Source organism: Engystomops pustulosus, chromosome 1 (genome assembly GCF_040894005.1).
Source record: "Engystomops pustulosus chromosome 1, aEngPut4.maternal, whole genome shotgun sequence".
NCBI lineage: Eukaryota > Metazoa > Chordata > Amphibia > Anura > Leptodactylidae > Engystomops > Engystomops pustulosus.
The window spans coordinates 61196850-61219285 of NC_092411.1; the positions used below are offsets into that span (position 1 = coordinate 61196850).

At 37.5% G+C, this 22436-nt stretch overlaps 1 protein-coding gene across 1 annotated transcript in view; it reads right to left on the reverse strand.

Annotated features, from left to right (window-relative positions):
* Positions 1-475: 475 nt before the first annotated feature.
* FBN2 (fibrillin 2) overlaps positions 476-22436 on the reverse strand; it is a 125925-nt gene continuing 103964 nt past the window's right edge. Inside the window, exons 49-65 of the mRNA XM_072141717.1 lie at positions 19900-20025; positions 19157-19309; positions 18609-18674; positions 16563-16688; positions 15642-15761; positions 15109-15231; positions 14892-15023; positions 12851-12976; positions 10706-10912; positions 9680-9805; positions 8771-8893; positions 8081-8197; positions 6704-6832; positions 6456-6575; positions 4738-4966; positions 4157-4328; positions 476-2951 (exon numbers count right to left, since the gene is read on the reverse strand). Of these exons, the coding sequence (XP_071997818.1) occupies positions 2580-2951; positions 4157-4328; positions 4738-4966; positions 6456-6575; positions 6704-6832; positions 8081-8197; positions 8771-8893; positions 9680-9805; positions 10706-10912; positions 12851-12976; positions 14892-15023; positions 15109-15231; positions 15642-15761; positions 16563-16688; positions 18609-18674; positions 19157-19309; positions 19900-20025 (2567 nt within the window). The 3' untranslated portion in view covers positions 476-2579. The remainder of the gene's footprint in view (positions 2952-4156; positions 4329-4737; positions 4967-6455; positions 6576-6703; positions 6833-8080; positions 8198-8770; positions 8894-9679; positions 9806-10705; positions 10913-12850; positions 12977-14891; positions 15024-15108; positions 15232-15641; positions 15762-16562; positions 16689-18608; positions 18675-19156; positions 19310-19899; positions 20026-22436) is intronic.

Consider the following 22436-nt stretch of genomic DNA (forward strand, 5'->3'; position numbering starts at 1 on the left):
ATCCCCTTAACTGTCCTTTATACACAGCCCCCTCCTCACCCCCATGCATTATCTGCAGCCCCCTCCTCATCCTCCATTCGTTATATACAGCCTCTCCTCATCCCCATTCATTATATAAATCCCCTCCTCATCCTCCATTCATTATATACAGCCCCTCCTCATCCCCCATTCCCTCTATGTTCCCACTGATAGTAGCACCTACAGGGCCCTGCTCAGAAGGGACATAGAGGGGTGGGTCTGAGGGCATGCCTTATCATGGTGGACCCCATAGAAGTCAATACAGCTGCTAAGTCAGTAGTTGTGCCACAGGGTAAGCATAATATGGGTGACCCTGTACAACACCTCCATGAACACGAGACCCCAAATATCAATACCTCTATCATACATTAGCAGTATGGCTTATCCTATATCTTTGTGTGGTATTACCAACTCAAACAACACATTTCTAAAAATAATGACATAAGACGTACCCCAAAATATGTTTATTTTAAGAAAACAGATGTCAACCGGATACACAATGAATGGACTATAAAACGCATCAGATGTTTTACATATGACACTGATTTGGTTGTAATAAAAATTATGATTTTTAAAATAATTTTGGTCTATACAGGTTTGTAATAAAATGTATCTATATTGGAATTAACTGGTTCTGAATTGCATTAGTTTTACATGTTATGGGCCCAGTTGTCTTAAGGAAACAATGCATACCCTTTAACGTTAAAGGGATAGTTTTTAACAATATTTAACACTCAAAGATAATATTTATATTTCCGCAATATTCCCACAATTTTGTGGAAATATGTATGAGGTTTACGTATTTTCTTGTCTGCTGCTGATTTGGTTATTAAATACAATCATCTTACTATTGTAATGCCTACAGTAACTAGATAACAGAGCACCATGTTGTACATTATGAGACATCTAGAGAATTACAGTACTTATGTGAATGAAACATTGAGTTGAAGCTTTCATTTTACGACAGCAGATGAAGAATATAACGGTAACACATACAATCAGAGTGGAGGAAGGATGGCGGAGGCCTATTGGCAACAAAAAATGGGTGGAGGCACCCCCGACTTTCTCATACTCCTTGAGGCAAGCCCTCTGTAATAGCTTTGATTTTCTGTGAAGGAAGCTAAACCTCAATAAATTAGTCTGAAAATCTTACGACACTAAATATGAGCTGCTCATACACTCGTTCCGGCCAATTATTCTACAACACCAGTACATAGGTGGTAGGGGCCAAAATGTTGTGGAGGCTTGCTCCACCTCCCACCTCAATAATCTGCTCTTGTATATGTTACAATGCTAGTATGGAAAAATTCCAGTGTTTGATGGTATAGAACTTTAGTACGTTTTCATTGGACTTTAAAAAACATCCATCAAACCTGCAACGTGGCTGAAAATAGCCCATTTACTGTTTTACAGCACCATAAGGTCAAAGAACCAGAGTAGTTTAAAACTGTAAAAAATGGCTCAATTATGACAAAGTAGATGAACACACAACAAAGGCTCTGTGCTTAAATTAATTTTCACTATGTATCCCATATATTACTGCAGCAAATAAATATACTTTAACACTTTACTGTGGACAATAGCAAAATATCCCCCAAAACGTTACAGATGATTAACAGAAAAATAACCTCAGTGTGCACAAGATCTTGCAATCTTATTTGTTTTATGTGGGGGATCAAGGCTCTGTTCACACTGCATTCCTTCTCTATTCCCTTCCTATTATGAATGGTGTAGTACTCAGCTGTATATTTGCCTATAAAATAAATTGTGATAAAATCAACAATAAAATCCAGACAAATTGTCCAAAAATGATTATGATTGAGATTTATTGGATTCCTCATCATCATTGTCACTGCTCTGAATTGAACAGAAACCAAGAAGATAGTGTGAACAAAGTCTAATATCCATCCTAGAAACCATCAGAATTGAGAATGCCCAGGCCATTTCTAGGTTTTCATAAAGTGTTCTATCTAGAATGAATAATTGTAAATTTATTTTCCCGATTCCTGAGTCAGGTTTTATTGAATCACTCAGAATACACTTATACTGGGATATATACTTTGTAAATTTCCAACTTATACAACATGACCCAAATTTTTATGTTTCGAATGTGACCACTTTTTAGCATAATATTGTTGTAAACGATCAATTAAAGTAAATGTTTACGAAACACCAACCTACATTTTGATGTATAGGTTTTATCTAAATATGGTTAAATTTCATTTCAAAAGTTACAAATTTGAAATTTAAATTGATTTAGCATATTTTTGTAGGGTCTGTGGTACTGACAGAAGTCCTTGGGTCAAATATTTGAGCAATGTTAAAATTTACAGCTGTATTTCAAATAATATAACCGTAGATGACGTGTTTTATATTGTAAAACGCTGTCATTCTATATGATACCTCCTAAAAAAGTCATTGTGCAGGTGCAATACAAAAAAAGTGGTCCCTTAAGAATGGTCACTGTCTCCTTAAAGCTTTCATAACGAGAACATGCTCAGACAGATAAATAAAGAGGTGGACGTGATAAAACTGGCTTTGGTTTGCTTTGGTGTCTAGGGTTAAGAGATATCAATTTGTAGTCTCATTTTCAGAGTCTCCCCAAGTTCTCCTAAGAGGTAGTTTTCTTCATGTTTTTCTTCCAGTTTCGTAAAGTCACTTTTCCTGTAAAGGGGGACGCTGCTTATGTCCAGTGTGTAGGTTCCTGGTAACACAGTCTTCTGAGCTATGTGGAGGTAACTGAGTCCATCTTTCTGAGTTATACGGAAGACACCATCATTGCCGTTAGAGATCACATAACGCACGTGGTTGTTCAGGGGCTCAATTGCTGGTACAATTTCCAGTATGTGTTTCTTCTTATTGATTTCCGAGATGTTTAACATGATCTTTAGTGGCTCTTCCATATCTAGGCTCTTCAGACTTACATCTTCATTCTGATTAAAATAAAAGACACATTAAAAAAAAGACACATGAAATGAAAAAATCTGTAATTTTACAGTATTTTATCTGCAATAATTTTTTATAATGTTTGACATCCACATCCTGTTTTATGTAGATGTCAACTGTGATGTTATACCTGGAAAAAACTATTTTTATGTAACAAATGGATATATCATTTTTACATACAGTGTTCCTACTAATTCAATTATCACTGCTTGCAGTTATTCAGTTTGTCCTGTACAAAATAATCAACTAAAAACACTACTGGAGGTGTAGAAGAAGGGTGAGATACTAAAGTAAAAGGAACTCTGGACTCTAAACTGCTCTATGTAACGATCCCTTTAAAAGGACATTGATGGTGGACGATTTATCATTGATTTTGCTGAGCCTTTCTTGTGTCACATTTCCTTTTTGGGACTTCTTGATGTCCATAGGTTGCACAGGACAATTCTCTCCAGTAGAACACAGAAGCATTGAGGATCTATTGGCTACTACAAGGCAAGATCTTGCAACTTTTTATATGGCTTTTTGACAAAAAGTAGCTTAACCAGCTATCAGTGCAGAAGAATAATGCAAATACATGTAGTTTTGTAAGTCGCCCTATAGCTAGTCCCTCTATGCCCGATGCTAAAATAATATCATTTATATTGATCTCTGTTTGAGGTTGCACAGTGTCAGCGTTCTACACCCATACGTCTCTCTGCGCATAAACCATGTGTACAGCTAGTGTATGCTGCTCCGGCATTATTGATTAACTGTGAAGACAGCGTCTGAGATTGTCCAATGTGCCTAATTTTGACCCATCTCTAGGTAAATATAAAGTTTTTTTTTTTTTACAGTAGGCGCAAAGGGACTTGCTAAAGTCCATGAGGACTTGTAGGTGGTTTAGTGACCCAAATAGCACCATCAGGTCCTCTTTAATAAATATGAGGGGCAAAGGGACTCTGAAGACTGTCTTAGTACTGTCCCTAGGAGTCTGCCTAATGATAAATACTTTCCGGACATTTATAGAGTAATGAACCTTCTTTGAAACAGATTTTCACAACTATCAACTAAGTTAGACCATGGAAAAAGATGGATTATATATAAGCATCTTTTCAAGGACCAAAGATTACTGTACGAAGCTTCAACTATTCAAGTAGGTTAGCATCATGTTAAAGAGATCTGAGGGAACCAGAATTATGTCTATGTCTCTTACCATCAGAGAAATTGTGTCATTGGAACTTCTCTTTGCCCTCCCAGTTTTCTTTGGGTAGCCATTGATTTTACATTCATAGCAGGTTTCAGGAGACAAAGCATTTTCCTCTCTCTCCTCTCTGGCAGTAGGTAAATACTGGCCTCTGTTGAATGCCAAGCTGGACACACAGTGACTGTGACAAAAAAAGGTAATTAATATATACATTTCTAAGAGTCTATGTACATTTGATCAGTCAATCATCGGCTCATAGGCCAGAGAAATATGCCTATTTTGTAAGGTTAAAAAATAGCATAAGTAATCTTAGATATGTTGCACCCTCCTCACATGCACCAACCCGTTTTGATTTATTAATGTGCTCCCAAATTCTACAAATTAATCAGATAGAAAATATCATGAGATAAGTCAAAGTACTATAACCGCTATTCACAGAAGTAATGATAATTGTATTATAGGGGGTGTACTGCTAGGAGTAGCGGTCTCCATTTGTAATATAGACCTTGAACACTAACGTCTGCTGTGGGCTATTACAAAGTGTATGCATAGGTGTAATATCATTATAAAGATTATGGGCAGCAACTTACCCTTGTCCAACTCTATAGTATCCAGGAGGACATCCACAGAGATAGCCTCCATCAGTGTTGGAACAGCCATAATTACAAGGATTGCTAGAGGTGCACTCATTCACATCATGACAAGAAGAGGAAAACTGGTCATATGAGAATCCTGAAGGACAGGCACATTTGTAGCTGCCCAGTGTATTGTAACATGAAGCAGAGCCGCATGTGTTTGGTGCATTGCATTCATTCTCATCTGTAGGAGAAAATTATAATTTGTTAGCAATATATTTCAAATGGACAAATTTCCATTCTTTAACATTTTAAATGTGGAGCCACCTCTATACTTTACACCTTTTCTAGTGGGCATCTGCTCACAATGAACATTTTGCAGGTATGGCCACCTCCCTTTGCATAAATATAGCCAAGGCTAGATTAAGCTTACAGAGTTAAATTATTGTATGGAACCAGATACAATAATAAGAGACAGGAGCATCTTAAAGGAGCATCCTCCCTATTCAGACATGTCTGTTTTAGTAAATACTTTTATCCCCAATTAAATTAAAATTCTGAGAAAGTTTTCTCATAACTCTTTTTTACAGTTTCTTCATTTTCCCGTCTAGAAATGTATTAATATTAGGACTAGTTTAACAAATGGTTGTTTCAAATTGAGTTTTTCTTGTTCAAAGTCTGACATTGTTCATTGAGTGCCACCATCACCACATACAGGTTCTCTCTTAAATGGATATACAGTGATTTTGTTTTCTACAAACATAAGCAGAATGACAATGATCATGATCCCATTCTGCCACTGGGCTCTAGGTCTCTGCTTCCGGGTACTTCCCAATGTTCATGAAATGTCTGCATAGTCAATTACTGGCTACATTGGAGACCCAGCTGAATCAGCCATTGACCAAATAGGCATTTGTTGGGGGTTGAGAAGAACCAGAAAACAGAAAGCAGTGGTTTGAGAAGGGATAGAGGAGATCATTGAGTGTTACCATTTTTTATTTAATCTCTTTGATGCTATTCTTTTCAAATATAAATATAACTAGAAAAACAAGAGAAGTTCATACATTTTAAGAGATAAGTCCTTAAGAGAATATAATATATTGCCCTTTCTAAATTGCCCTTTCTAGAACATTAAAAGGGTTTTCCCATGGAACAAGTTAGGCCCAATCCACAGGATAGGGTCTAACTTGCTGATCGGTGGGGGTCTCAGTGATCACAAGAACGGAGCAGCTGATCAAGCATGGTCAGACTGCCTCGTTTATCTCTATAAAGCTGACAGATTTGTGAGTGCCTAACCCCCATCGGACCCCATTCTCGTGATTTGAGACCCCCACCGATCAGCAAGTTAGGCCATATTAAGTGGAAAGGTCCTAATTTATTTTGTGGGAAAACCCCTTTAATTCATGCATTTCATAGTATTGCTAGGCTGTTGATACATGTTGATGTTGCTTTTGGCCTTCTTCCGTACACCCCTTACTAGAGTGGATGACACTATAACCTCTTTAAGGCAAGCCACCATAAAAGAATTTTAGATTGTCCTCTACAGGCAAAAGATTTCATCACATAATACAGTATGTGATAGAAAATATCTCACAGCATGTCCCAGGTAACCATTGTATACCAGATGACCCTGTACGTTACAACTCTGAGTAGGCTTGTCTTTGTTGTTTACCCTATAAACCCTATTTGAAAAACAGTAGAAAACTTAAAATATATATATGTACAATTCTTACCAACACACTGATTCCACTGGTAATGCTGGACAAAGCCCTGTGGACAGCTGCAGCGGTAGCCACCAGCTATATTCTGACATCCATGTTGGCATCTATGGCTTCCATCACACTCATCAATATCTACAGAAATAAAGGTCAATGGCAAGGTCTGTCAATAATAGTCTGTAGAAAACATATCGTATGACAATCCAATGTCTAATATGAACAACTATAAGTGAAAGAAAAGTATCCATCCCAACACTCCATACCATCACAGTTCAAGCCAGTGGAATCCAGGGAAAATCCTCTTTGGCATTCACAGGTAAAGCTGCCAGGGGTATTTTGGCACATGCCTTTAGAACCACATAAATTGGACTGTAAACCACATTCATTGTTATCTGAAACACATAATGAGAAATGAGAAATGAGTATTAGAAGTAATAGATGATAACATAATGGTCCAGAGAGTCATGGAAAGTGAGCAGGGGAGAGGTAGAGGGAGAGGGATGAGTAGGGATGAGGGTAGGATGAATCGAGGAGCATGGACTTGGCCCATTGAAGCTGCTGCCCCCTTTCTCCCCGGTAACTTACTGGATCATTCTTGCAGGGAGCAAGGTAATGTCTTAAATACATTTGTAAAGTAATGAAATGATTCAGAATGCCAAAAAAGTATTTTTTATCTCATCATTGCAGAGGATATTGGAAGCAGTCACCAGCTAAATATGACATTCCTGGTGACGAGTAAGGCTGTATTCAGGGGCGTAACTTTAGGGGGTGCAGAGGTAGCGATCGCACCTGGGCCCAAAAGGTTTAGGGGGCCCTTATGGTGTCACTTTCCCATATGAGAAGACTATTACTATACACCATACATTATAGTCGGGGGCCTGGCACAGACTTTGCACCGGGGCCCATCAGCTTCTAGTTACGCCACTGGCTGTATTCACATTTCTGGATTTTTGCTAAATAAAAAAAAATCAAGCAAATAGACAGTTAAGCCCTCCTTGTCGGACCTCTTTGTTAGTGACTTCAGTCCATAGCTAGCTTTTAACCATGTCCATTTTCAGAGAAAACTTTAGTATTGGCAAACCAGTATCTCAAATTTTTACTTCTCTGGTAATTTTCATGTCCCTGCCAATTTCTATTTGTGACCCTCAGGTTATTTGAAATGCAGGACATCTGCAGAACTGGAGATGGATTGGAGAAAATCTTACATGGCAATGTTAGCATATCTCTCTTACATAAATATTATTGGCCTCGTCTCTTAGAATCCCTTTAAAGGATTTTGTTTAAGGAAAGGAGATGAATTTATAGTGACAAGTAGTAAGAGCGCTGTCAAAATCCTCCGTCCTGTATTCCAGCCTTCTGACCTGAATGAATATTATGAATATTAATCAAGCAGTGACTTCACCGCTTCCAAAACAATCAATTGGCAGCTTACAAGGTCAGGCAAGAAAATGGAAACAGATTTTTGTATATTCTATGGCTAACTGATTTTACAGTGAAAGAAGAAATAAACTCAGGGAATTAAGCAAGCCAGACGCATTGGATACATATGACATAATGACAAGTTCAAATAAAGATCTCCCTTTAATGTTGACATAAAACACAGTTTTTCTGCCCAGATGTATTTGTTAGTAAGTTCTCACCGATACACGCTGTGTGATGTTGGGTAAAGCCTGGAGGACATTTACAGTTGAAACTTCCAATATTGTTGACACAGAGAAACTGGCAATTGTGTTGCTTGGTTTGACATTCATCAAGATCTAGAATAAATAAAAAATGTCTCGGTTAAGCAGTTTCTGTTCTCGATGCAGGTGCATTCAAGCTCGAGTCTTGAAATGTTGCAGATGTTTGACTATTGCACCTGTGAACTTTCAAAATGTTTTCTACTGATTTCTTCTCTGATGACTACAGACATGGGCTAAGAGAGGATTGTGGCACGCAATAATATATTGAGTATGAGCCAAAAACATGACTGTCTACAGAGAAGCTCAATCATCTCTGAAACTATATGCTAATAGGAAACTCATCCCAGTTATTAGGATGGTCTTTGACCCTCATGCAATATTCTGCGATATTCATTTGTTCAATTAGCAAAGTATTCTTTCAGGTGAGAATAATATTCTACTTATATTGTTATACCATTTGGCAGACAACATGCAGAGGAACTTCAAATTGCTCTTAATTGCTACGATTGTAACCACAATTCAAAAAAATACTTTTTTAAGATGTTATTACTTGAGTTAGAGAAAAAAAACATGGTCCTAAAACAAACCTTTGAATATAGCGCTACTCCCTGGCCACCTTCAGTTACACGTCAGGTTTTTAGCACTAACCTTTGCATGTTTTTCCATCCTCTTGCAGAATGTAACCCCGAGGACAGGAGCACTGGTAGCTGCCTTCTGTGTTCTTACAGATAAAATTACATGGCTTGGGGGACTGTGAGCACTCATCCAGATCTAGAAAGCAGTGGAAAGTATAGAAATGTATTACATATTAATAGCAAATCCACAGGATAACACAAGATAAGTCATAAATACATGACATATACTGTTCCCACTTCTGGGACCTGCATCCATCTTGTGAACTGAGATCCAGTTGCATCTGGGCCACCAACATATTGGTGGCTGAACACTCAGTCGCATAAAGTGATGCCTCTAGCTACTAGCCATGGCTGCGCTTGGAGAGTGGGGCACCCTCTGGCCAATCATGATCATGGCTCGATGCTAGGGCGTCAATTTGCCGGATCGGCTATTCATCTGCCATTTCGACAATGTTACCGCATAGAACACACCCTAACGGAAACTTTTGGTTTGCTCATCTCTAGTTGACTCCCATTACAGAGATAAGTGTGGGTCAAAGAGGTGTATTTATGAGAAATGAGAATACCCCATTTGTTCCCTCCCCTGCAACATACGATGTACATACTCAGGTGTTAATTTTTAATGTCAGTTTATAGGACTCAGATTTTTGTAATCTCTTCTGGTTGTCATCTGAAGATGCTGATAAATACTTGTTCCATTGAATTAATATAAAAATATGTAAAAGATTAATAGAGCATTGATACAGTATTATTCCTAATGCTGGGTCTAAGGGGCAGGTGCATGACTTCCCTCTTAAAATGAATCATGTACCAGCCTGTACCCTGCATAAGTTAGAAAAGTTTATCAGTTTTTTCCTCATGTTACTTTAGTGTTCTGATATACTTTTTCTTAATAAAGAACAGTTTCACATTTGTAACTTACCAACACATGAAGTGCCCCCGATGTCAGTTGTGTAACCAAAATTGCAGAAGCATCTAAAAGACCCAATGTTGTTGACACACTGCCCATTGCGACATAGATTTGGCATTACTTTACATTCATCAATATCTGTACAAAGAAAATGTATTTGTATTAGTGACAAAATTCATACATTTAAATACTTTATTGTGTGTTTGTTTGTATTTATGGCCTTGAAGGTGCTATTGTGTATCACTGCCACCTGTGATCTCTGCCCCCAAGTATTCCTGGTTCTGTTTTTAAGCCACAACCACATTTAGCATTTGGCAAAAAAAAGTTATAAAGGCTATCAACAATAAACTGCATCAAGAAACCTGAACTCGTGAGTGCATGGGGTGGAATTTAACACCCAGGCCCACCATATATACTGTAGACAGAAATCTCCAGTAGTAGATTATAATATAGGCGGTTTGGTCGGTAGCCCGGGGTTCAAAACCTTCTAGGTGGCCATGGCCATCCAAACCACCCACCAAATTTTATACTGAGAAGGTCCTTTACCCATGAATTTCGCTTATATTAGTTCCTGTTCTTAATGCATGTACACAAGAGCCATTTCAGGGCCTTTGAAGGTCCTCCAAAGTTCCTGAAACAGCAGATTGACCGCAGGCAGAAGGGACACATCCTCCATACCCCAAGAAGCTTGATTCTAGTACCATTTGCAGAAAGTGAATTCCAATTTTTTTTTTGGGGGGGGGGGGGGGGGTTGGACAATAAACTGCAATATACTGTATGTAACAGTCCATGTTATTGGCAGGAATTAAGATTTGTGAAGTATGTTGTTTAAGAGATTGAATAACATATATAGGAAGAAAGTTTTAGGTAAAATAGAAGAAAACAGATAGATTTTCCTAAAATAATATTTTCCTTTTTTCTTCCATCATTCTAATACTGTTTAGAAAGCTGTAGTAATTAACACTTTCCATTCTTTCCCTTACTATTTTTTCTGGCATATTTCTGTGATGGCAGCAGAAAACAATGTCTACATTTTACCTTTTCCATCAGTTGTGTACCCAGGACCATGTGGGCAAAGCTTCTTATACTGAGTTGTGCCTGGCAGAGGGCAGAGCTCACATTGATTTCCCCAACCTCTACCCCCATTGCAGCAACATTCAGATTTAGTGACATGATTTCGACTGCTGGATGACATCTGACACATTGTTTGCAGAACTTCAGAGAAACAGAAACCCTGGCGTGTATCTGCAGGCAGTGAAGAACAGAAAAATATTATGTTAAGTAAGGATTTGTGTACTTACTTTGCGAATAGTCTCGGATTGGTGGGGAATTTTTGCTCATGCCCCTGCTTAATTTTCAATAACAATACACTCACATTATAAAAAAGACATGGATTGTATCCATACTGTATATCTGTTGCTTTGTTTAATAATAGAGTGGAAATGGATTTAAAATAAATATTCAGTTCTAAGCAAAAATAGTAAAAATGTAAAGAAAGTTCACAATTCACTTCAGATCCACTTATTTTTAGTTGTGTCTACTCTAATGCATATTCAGCACTACTTGGCAACTCATAGCAAAGCAACACTATAATAATTATCAATATTTATATAGCACCATCATATGCTGTTACACTTTACAAATCATGGGGGACATATACAAATTAAATATTTTATTACAGAGTAGAAACATTCATATGGAACAATAGGAGTGAGGGCTCCGCTCACAATAGCTCACAGTCTATGAGGATGCAAGAGCTTACATTCTATAATGTAGAGCTTGTATAATGCCCCAGCCATTCTTTATAAGGAACAGAATAAAAAATGTAATAAATAAACTTAAAAAAAGTATTGCTGCTTAAACCAGTACACACATGGGCAGTGACCCAGGAGTCCAGCAGCACCGTTACATCAAGTCTAACAACCTTGGTCCTGGACCACAGCACCCCATAGGCACAACGCCACAGAAAAGACACTGTGAAATACCACACCATGATCAGATCTCAAAACCTCACCTTTTCATTGCGTCTCTGAGAATAGACTAAGAGCTAGAAAGTACATGCTCTTATACAACATTTACAGAACATATTGTCAAAGGATGAGAAAGATTTATGATATAATCCAGATATAAAAACAATACTAGAAAAAGTTAAACCTGTCTTGGAGAAAACACTTGTCCCTAAGGACCTACATTTGATTGGATGATGATATTGGACCTATGAACCTGTTGGACCTATTTACAAAAGAACCCATACATATTTGTGAGGGAAAACAAAAAATTATTCTTTCTATTGCATCCATAACCCCAACACTGTATAAGCATATTGGGGCCAACGTATCATGTATTGTCCTCCAATATTTTGGCATCCATGAAAAAGAGACAATATCTTGCACATGCTTTTACATTTATGACATAACGACCCCTTCCCCCATACATGGTGAGGTTGAGAACAAGGCAGACAAAAGCAGGGATGTCTTTTCTAAACAAATTTACCATATCATATCTTAGATCATAGATGAAAACTACACCTGGCATAGATTTCAATTTCGAGTGCTGCACACTGTTAATAAAAAGTGGGAACCTCTTAGTAATTAGGGTATGTTGTGGGCCAGGTTTGCCAATGATTAAAACATGCGCACAAAATGGCAGTCTTAATACATTGGACCCCCCGTACTCTCACATGATGGATATACATTTTACAGTTTAAGACATGTTACTCAGATCTTGTTATATTTAACATTTCAATTAAATTGAAATTCTTTGTCCCGTTTCTTTACCACAATGTTCTTTTTAAGACATCTTAAAACTATTATTGAAGAAAGAAATCTCTCGGTCTGATTAGTTTCCAAGTAAAACTTTGCTGTGACTGTTGTTATTTTTATGAGTAATGAAATTATAGCCGTCTACTGTGGAGGCCTATTACTGTGAATAGTATTATCTATTGCATAATCTAGACAAAGCTAGAAATAAGAAGAAAGAAAGAAATAAGATAAAACAGACAATCTTTCATCAGACTTTCTCTTCAATATTTTGTACCCTATATTTCATCAACTTTTTGGCCCCTATTGGAAAATATGATTCTGAAATGTAACACTATTATTATTACAATGATAATGATACTACTACTTATAATAATAGTTTTGTTAGTATTATTTAAACTAAAATTAGATTTTGATCTCTTACCAAGGCATTCAGTTCCTGTAAGAGACGGCTGGAATCCTTCATTGCAGTCACATCGATAGCTTCCGATGGAATTAACACAACGGCCGTTCTCACATATTCCTGGTTTGGTACGACATTCATTCTCATCTTTATTAGGACACAAAGAGAAATGTTGAAATAAAGATTTAAATACAATATTGAAGTTTATCTCTCTATTTCAATATTCCATAATAATATTCTACTCCTAAATGGCCTATGTATCTATATTTTTATTACAATGTTGCCACAATTGTTTCAAACGGTTCCTTCATCCATATCTTTGTCTACTGTTGGATGTGTGTTCACATTTCTCATTTTCTGTTTCTTCATTGGAGAAGAAAATCAAAAATGAAGACCATGCCTGATCCTTTACATGTCAGACACCAAGGGCATTCAGACTCTAAATCCAACGTGAACCATAGGCATAGTTTGATATTCAATAAATCAAAATATCTCAATTCCAAAATTTCAGACCTGAGCTAAAACATAATGATTAGTGGTCAGCTTTGGTTTAGTTCCAGGACATGTTTAAGGAACAGAAACCAATTTTTACATCTACTCTTGTACTATACTTGTACTATACTATGTACTCTAAAAAGTAAAGAAAAAATAATAAAGAAACATAAAAGAGTAGCTATCATTATTAAAAAGAAAATAAGAAATGATCATATAAGGGAGAAAATAGATAACATATTTGTAATGTACTTTATTGCACAAATCTGCTCTTATGAAAAACATGTTGTATGTTATGGCCTCATTTACAGTGTTCTAACTGAGTATTTCTAAGGAGGGTCTATTTATTTGAAATTTGTAATGAAGATGGCTTCTTGTATTACTCTACTCAACCTGCTATAATTTTTATAGATCATGTTTCTTTTATGGACCAGCGTGGTAAAATTAACCAGAAACACTATACAACTAATTTACAACTCACTTCAAAATGAAGTCAAGTATGTGTAGATTTGGCATTTAACTCAAGCTCTCCCCACCTCTGGTAGATAGTGATTATCCTGGACATAAGGACATCAAATACAGAAGAGGTAGCCATTCTAGGGTGGTAAGAGCTTTACTTCAATGCTGACATCTCTGCCTTCTTGACTTAATAAATCTAATTTACTTCTCACTACAAAGTTCATTTTTCAGATGATAGCACCATGCCAGGCCATGAAAGAAACAAGATCGGGAGGATATTAAGCTGCCTGACAACATACTGATAGTGATTTATTAGGTCATTTAGGGAAAGGGAAATAGAGGTTTTAGCAATATTTTCTATTCCAGCCTTTTAATTGGCTGTTATTGCTCTCAGCTTCTGCCTCCTCTAAATAAAGAATCATTATATAATAAATGATATAAGAATGCTAAAGAAGCCACATAGTAATTCAGTGAGCAAAACAGAATGGACTTTACACATAGTTTAAATGGACTTTACACATGTGTAAATGTAATTTACACATAGTTTATAAATAATGCATATGACAAATATCTTCTATATCTTCTTCCTCATACTTTAAATAAAATTATAGGTGCACTACTAAAGCTTAATAAAATATGCAATGTTATAGCGTACACTGTAGTAAAACAAGGTCACAAGATTCAAAGATTCCCAACACCGCTGGGGGAAATTTACTATGCCTTCTCCAACAGTTTTCTGTTGGAGAAGACATGTAAAAAGTTCCATAACTGCCTTTGTTTTAGTTTTCCGCCCTGCAAACCACTTTGGCTGTTAAGGGCGGAAAGCAGGGTGGGCAGGGGTTAGAATGTCCTGGTCCACCATATTTACTACAGTCTTCACTGCAAAACTAGCAGAGAATATACCTGAAATCTCTACTAGGTCTGACCTGATATTAACTTATCTGATTTGGCCGATATTGCGTCCAACTCTACTAAAAGGCCAGGCCTGTATATCTGGCACGTCATGCGCCAAAAAGGGGGTATATTAAGACTATCATTTACAGAGTTCTTCTAAGAACTCTTAAGATTCTGTAGCCCACAATAAGGCACCATGTCGATTGCCTGTCCTTACCCATGCAACCTTCCCCATCTGGTCTTCGAGTCATTCCCGGAGGACAAATACACATAAATGTCCCAATAAGGTTTTTACACATCATGCCTCTGGATTCACAGTCATGGAAGCCTTCCAAGCATTCATCGAGATCTGTAAGGCAATAGAAGACAGTCAGCATTTGCAAGTGCAACCTTTTCTTTGTTTTTACATGGCCACATGTGAACATTTGACTGACCTTTACACATCTTCTGATCTTCCCTTAGAACATAACCAACAGGACAGGTACATTCATATGAACCATAAGTGTTTATACATCTGAATGCGCAGATCAGAGGGTTCATTGCACATTCATTGATATCTGGGAGAAATAAGACAAAGCCACATACATAATCAGTCCTGTGTAGTTTAATTATGTTTAACGTTTTGTTAAAGATGTTTGGATGCTAAATTTCTCAAAAAATGTGTGGATGATACATTTGGTGCATCTTTAGAGTGTATAGTGTAAGGTTGTCTTAATCCATCTGTTAAACCAGTTCTAACATGGTATAGTTAGCATATCACTTTTGTAATAATTCATTTCTATTTTAGAAAGGCTGCTTAGCTTGCCACACACATATTTAGACATGTCCAACTGAGAGGACAAGAAAGGACCCATTATTATTGTCACCAAATTATTAATAGGTTCTGGGCCTATGTTTGCTGATGTTCCATGTGGTTACATATATACATACATCTTTCTTTACCATTCAATCACCCTCAGCAATTTACCTTCACAGTTCATCATAGGTCCAGGTTCAAATCCTTCATCACAAGAGCACTCAAAAGTACCAATGGCATTGGTACAAGTTCCGTTCCCACATGGATTGCCGATAGAACATTCATCAGTATCTAAATGAGGGATAATTTTAACATATCACATTGTGTTGTAGTGTAGGTGTTTTGGGGTGCATATTTTAGAGTTGATCAATCACAGGTTTTAAGGGTTTTGGTTGTTTCTGTAAAACTGTAGATAAGCATTGTAAATATGGTAGCTCACAAGCTAAGATGGAGACTAATCTGATGGGCTGAACTGAGACAGGTAATAGATGATGGACGTGTATCTAGAACAGGGAATGCATATGAGATTGTTATATTCTCTTGGTGGTTGCCTTGACTAGACTTTGCACTTACTTTTCAGTGCAAACTGCTTTAAATGTATTTAAGAAGTGTCTGAGACACATCTGTGCTTCAGGTGACACATTTGTGTCGCACGGGACATATTTGTGCCGCAGCTGGACTATACTGTACTGAAAGGGGCATTCCAGTGCTCAGACGGACCGTGCAATATATTTATCATGCAAAGTCTGACAGAAATGTGTTGCACGCCCCATGTTAAAGGTGCTCTAAAATAAAAGTTGGTGCACTCTGTCAGGGCAGTGTGGGCAGCACCAGATTCATGCAGAACGGTGCCAAAAATCAGGAATCTGGCTTTCTCTGCACACTAAACAGACAACCTGCACCAACTGTAGTCTGAACAGTTTTTTAATAAATGTTAATGTGTATAAGAGTACGGTAATTTGATTGTAAATTATACCTGGGGGAGGAGCATAGGAACAATCTCTATATAAACTGTAGAATATGTTTGAATTATATTTGTGAGTGGAAAAAATGGATCTAACTATTTTTAAACACCGAACAGATGATACATACCTACACATGTGATTCCTGTATAATCTAGATTATAACCCATGGGACACTCGCATCGGAATGATCCATCCGTATTAATACAGAGACCGTTTGAACATATTCCTGGGTTTTCTACGCACTCATTGACATCTACAAGAAGTTAAAAAATGTTAGCACTCAAATTCATAACACTATTTCTTATGTCTGATTTAACCTTTGTGTTGCATAATAAAGCAAGGTATTACATTTAAAGGTTAGAGTGACTAAAATATCCCTAGTAAGATTAATCAACTCTGTAGCACAAACCTATATTTGGTTTGGTTATTATAAATGATAAATCCTTTCATTAATTTAAATTGAATCAATTTAGATAAAAACTCTTTTGATGTCTGATTACACATAAAAGACATAAAAGCAGGTTTCCCATTTGATACCTTAAAGGAAACCTACCAACATCGATCTACTTAACAAAACTGTATGCAGCTTATCTAAGAGTTTAGTTGAATCTAAGCAAAACTTTCATTTATGCAAATCATCGACCACAGTGGAGTGGGAGCAAAGGCAACTCCACACCCATGTAGCCGCAGCTGATCCCACCCATCAGCACGTGCTCCTTTCTTCATTTTGGCATTCTCATGAGTTGGGCATAGGCGTTGATAGGCGGATTCGTTCCCTGCTACAGGAGTGTGGAGTAGCCATTGGTCCCGCTCCTCAGTGTGGTTAACTCACGCCCAAGTAGTCATGGCCGATGATTTGCATAAATTAAAGATACATTTTTCTTAGATGCTAGAAATCTCATAGATAAGCCAGATACAGTATAGGGGATGAGGCCTATAATAGGAACTTACAATCGGATATACCTTGTTAGGTAGATCCCTGATGGTAGGTTTACTTTAAATGTGTGTGATAGATGTCCGTTAGATGTTGCAGCTATCTCATGGACAGGAGTACCACCATGACTGTCTTCAGAGTAAGGCAGTATTGGGTATTGATGACATATTCTGTAAATATAAGTTTTACAAAGTAAGACTACCCTTCTTAAAACCCTGTGTTTGTGACCTTCACACTGAATTCTTCTCTTGTTTCCCATTCAGTTTTTATTATAAATATTCCTGGCTCATATTTTTTAAATCATTTTTTAAAAACTAGCTGCCACCTTGCCAGTAGACTTACTGAGTCACAAGTGTATGTTTTCTCTTCTGCAATGTCTCTCTCAGCTCCCTCAATTCCCCATCTTTTAGGAATTTCTCTTCATGGAGTCACTGAGGCATATTTATCAGGACCTCTGGCCACGCCAGTGTCGCAGAGGCCCTGAAATAATCGCATATTGCTAGCTTATTGCTAGCACTTGCGATTATTTGCCCCAATCCGCCACCTTCACGCCAGTGGGGCCGACTCAGGGCGTTACTGTCCCTGTGCCTGCGCAATTGATGCTGCCCCCTACTTTTCATATGTGAAAAGTTGCCGGCTGTGTTCTCTTGATGTATGCCGCTGCGAAAATGCAGCAGTTGGGCTATCATTGCTGGCGCACCACTGTGTGATTCAACCAATGTCTCCTTCATCCCCCATCTCTCATTCCTGGGGGAGGGGTAATGAGGCAGCTGAGAGAAACTGTGTGGATCAGTCACACAGTGATTTGCTGAAGACATGCTGAGTCTACTTACAAGATGACAGCAACTTTTTTTAAAAGTAATTTAACACAAACACAAATTGGAAATAGTGAGAAGACTTCTGTGGGAACCAGTCATTAAGTTTAATGGTGGAAACCTGATGACAGATTCCCTTTAACCATCAATTTTAGTTTACCTTAAATGGTCAACTAGACGCTTTCTGAGGCTCTCTACTATCCCTGCTGTGACCAGCGCCTGAAGCAGGCTTTTTCATGCATTCATAGTTCTTATTGTAATGAAGCCTTGCTGCCACTGGAGAGTAAACCTTTTTTTCTCCAGATCACTTTTATTAATGTGACTTAACCTTAAACAACTTAGTTATCTGTTGTGGTTTTCTCATGTGACATATGATCAACTGTGTCATACACAGTATTCTTACAGTTATTAGTTATATATTTACCTTCTCTGTCACCTTCTGGACCTGTGATGGTCCCATGTCCATATGGACACAACTCTTGAAAAGCCACTGAAAATGGGAATATATAACATATAAACAATAGTATTACTTTCATAGAACCACATCTTTTCTTTTCACTTACCCCTGTTCAGACACATCTGCCTAGTAGAAGTTAAAATATAAAGACAGACAGACAACACTACATTTGTAGACAAAACAGAGTATAGTAAATTTGGGCCAACCGGATCAAAACAAAGAGGTTTGGCAGAAGACGGTATAAGACCGGAAAAACCAAAGGAGTATTATTATCTTCCTTCTTAATGGGTATTTCAAAATAATTTCATGTAACAGTCTGAGCCTTGATCTTGGCTCTTCTCCAACCACAAGAACGTCATCTCTGGTTAGAAATCATCAGTGTTTCTGGTTGTCGTCTACATTTTCTGACCATAATAAAGCAAATATCAGGTAAAAATATCTATGTCTTTGTCTGTGATCTCGGGATTTAAATGAAGAAGGAATGAACTTGATGTAGCAGGATAAGTCTTACATACCTTCTCCTTCTTTTGGACAAAGTTCACAAGGATCTCCCCAGCCTTCCCCTGGCATTTTGCTGCAGCAACAGACGGCTTTAGTGCTGTTATATGCTTTGGGTACTGAGCATTTCCCATTTTCAAACTTGGTAAAACAAAAGCTCTGCCGAGTATCTTAAATAAACATGATATTCGTATTACCACATTAATACTTTAAAAACAAAAGACCTTCATAAATTATCTGGGAATTTTATATTTTGTGTTGTTTAAATAGTCCACAGTTCAGTGTTAGTCTAAGATCATATTGGTGTTCATTCGTATGTCCTTCAATTCCAGTAAAAGTAAAATATACTGAATCATTAAAATGAATCACAATGGGTTCTGTTATTGCACCTGCAACTTTACTAGAGGGATATAAAGTAACTCGTGCCCACATAATGTCATTGGTTCAAGGCAACAGAGGAAGCAAGGAGAAGTAATAGGCCTTATCACATAATTATAGTCTTTAACATCTGGTCACAGAGACCAGGGGCTTCAAGTGATCAGCCGGAGTGTGTAGTATATCTTACTGCCTCCTAAAGAAGGGCAAAGTGCATGATGTGAAAGTCTGGGGAGGTAAGCAGAGCAGATAAAAGGCCATGTATAGATATTTTACATTTTGGGCCATTTTTTCAAACAAGGGATTACAAATGGATAATGGTACACAGTTTGTGGTTTATTTCTATTTTTTTGCCTCATAAATATTAAGCAGATGCAATACCTACCGAAACATCTTCTCCCATTATCAGATATCACAAAGCCAGGTGGGCAAATGCATTGAAAGCTTCCTGGGGTGTTTGCACAGGTTCCGAAAAGGCAAATATTTGGCTCTTCATTACATTCATCAATATCTATAAATGGAAACAGAAAACCTTTTTTATGGACTGTTGTACCTTCCTGGCGTAAACAGAAATGATATATAACAATATAAATACTACACACAGGAAGTACATTGGAACCTTGAATTACAAATCACTTGGTCTGCGAGCGTTTTGTAAGACAAGCTTGCATTTGTAAAAATTGTAACTTGGTTTATAAGCAAAGTTTATGATTTCAGACGGTGTGGCCGTCGGACAACCCGACTGATTCGGACTGAGCGAGGATTTAAAATTCAAATTGTGTTGCAAGCCCAAGCACTCACATACACCGGGAAGAAGAAGGTGAACTCCGGTGGACCAGAGCGGGGAAGGGACACATGCAGGATATCGGGCGCACAATCTTGTTGAATTGCGACAGACTTAATTCTCATCAGACAATGCACCTCGAGGATCGTGCAGGGAACAGGTAAGTAAATGTGCCCTAATGTTGTTTCCACAACCTGTGATAATTTTGCTCTACAGAAAGGCCCCTTTGAGGTCCCTCTTGAATATGTACAAAGTATCCGCAATAACAACCTCCTGTGGCAGAGACTTCCACAGTTTCACTGCTCTTACAGTAAAGAATACTGTTCTATGAATATGGTAGAACAGCCTCTTCTGTAGGTGTAGAGGATGCCCCCTGGTCCCTGCACCTAGGTATAAAAAGATCTCTGGAAAGATTCCTGTACTGCCCATTCAAATACTGCACATGTACATTGTAATGAGGTCTCCTCTTTTCTCTAAACTCAATAACCCTAAGTTCAATGTTTGCTATAATGTTTCCAATAACTTAGTATGGCCAATACACTGAATGTGCCGTGGTGTTTTAGGAACTAGGCAATCACACTATAGACATCAAAGTATAGAACTATTGCCAATGTCTATATTGTGAAAGTAAAAGAAAATCCATGACTCGCTTCTGAAGATGTACAATGTAGACATCGTGTGTCGTTCTTCCAAGATGAAACTTGTTCCGAAAGATCTGAGACTTTTCACAATTCTGAATAACATACAGACACAGCTAATAACTGTCTAACATGGGGTTTGCCAAGCATTACAGCTCTGGAGACACTGACATTCAGTAGACTGTCTGCATTCTGACATGTGCAGAAATAATTATCTCCAAAAATGCAAAAGTGTCCGTTTCTATTTGTGAGAAGTTTTAATTGCTGGGGCTTTGTATTTGATGTTATTCCTGATGTGTAATGTTATATCTTGTTTTATTTAATTTGTCAATGGATATTTAGCAGACAGTGATGAAAAACATGTTTATTGTCCTGTGCATAGCCTGTGAAGAATAAAACAGATACTGCCATCGCTTGCCAGCTGCTGTACAAGTCCCAGGATGCTCTTCAGCAACCAGTGTTTGGGAATACAAAAATCAACCTTGTGTGTCATAAATACATACAATTCTGAGACAATACAGGGCTTAGTGTTTTATGTTGATTTTGATATAAGAACATCCATTATTTGTATTATTCTGTCTGCACATCCTGTGTTAATATGGGAAAAAGTTTTACTGGCACCAGTAATTCCTTGATGAATTAACCAAACGCATTTACCATCCTTTACACAGGCCATAAAGAATTTCTGTGAACTCTCTGTTACTCAAGGCAAAGATTCAATTGATTGTTCTGCCCTGTGTCTACTGTAAATACCCAATTTTTTTTACACCAGCTTGGCCACCAATACCATGCCAGTATTCTCATTTGCTTAGCTGTGGGACTATAATATAGTGACAGGCTAACAAACCCCCTGAAAATCTGCAATTCATAAAACTAACAAATGGCTGTCGCACATAGAGGTCCATGTAAATGAGATGTCACAAACTGTATTGACATCCAATCCAAGTTATATTCTATGACGCACAAATGTGGAGAAGTCCAGCAAAGGGTAAAGGCCCAGAGCACACTTCTCTATGTGATGCCATTACCACTTTGTTATAGGATGGAAAAACAACTTTTACTGCGTTCTTTTAAAAACAGTAAAAAGTTTAGCCTCAACAGAACCCTGGGAACTTTCTCTTGATGTATATAATGAAAGTCTGTTCTACACCATCCACCACCGCAATAAAACAGATTATTTTATACAGAAACAAACACTAATATAAAATATTATAAGGAGACATTTTTAACAATTATCAGCTTAAAAGCAAATATCATTAACTCACACTAAAAAAACATAAAAGATTGCATTTTAAGCATTTACAGTTCTTGCAAACAAAAACAATGGTGGAATTATGCTTGATAATAATTTAGTTGTTCTTTACAGTTATACTCACTTCTTTAACATACTTAGAGATTTCACTGTATAACATGACAGATATATAGCAGGGAGTATGGGGATCCTCCAAAATCTACATATAGTCATATCCAAGGAGCTGTCTCCAAGGTAAGACTTTATAA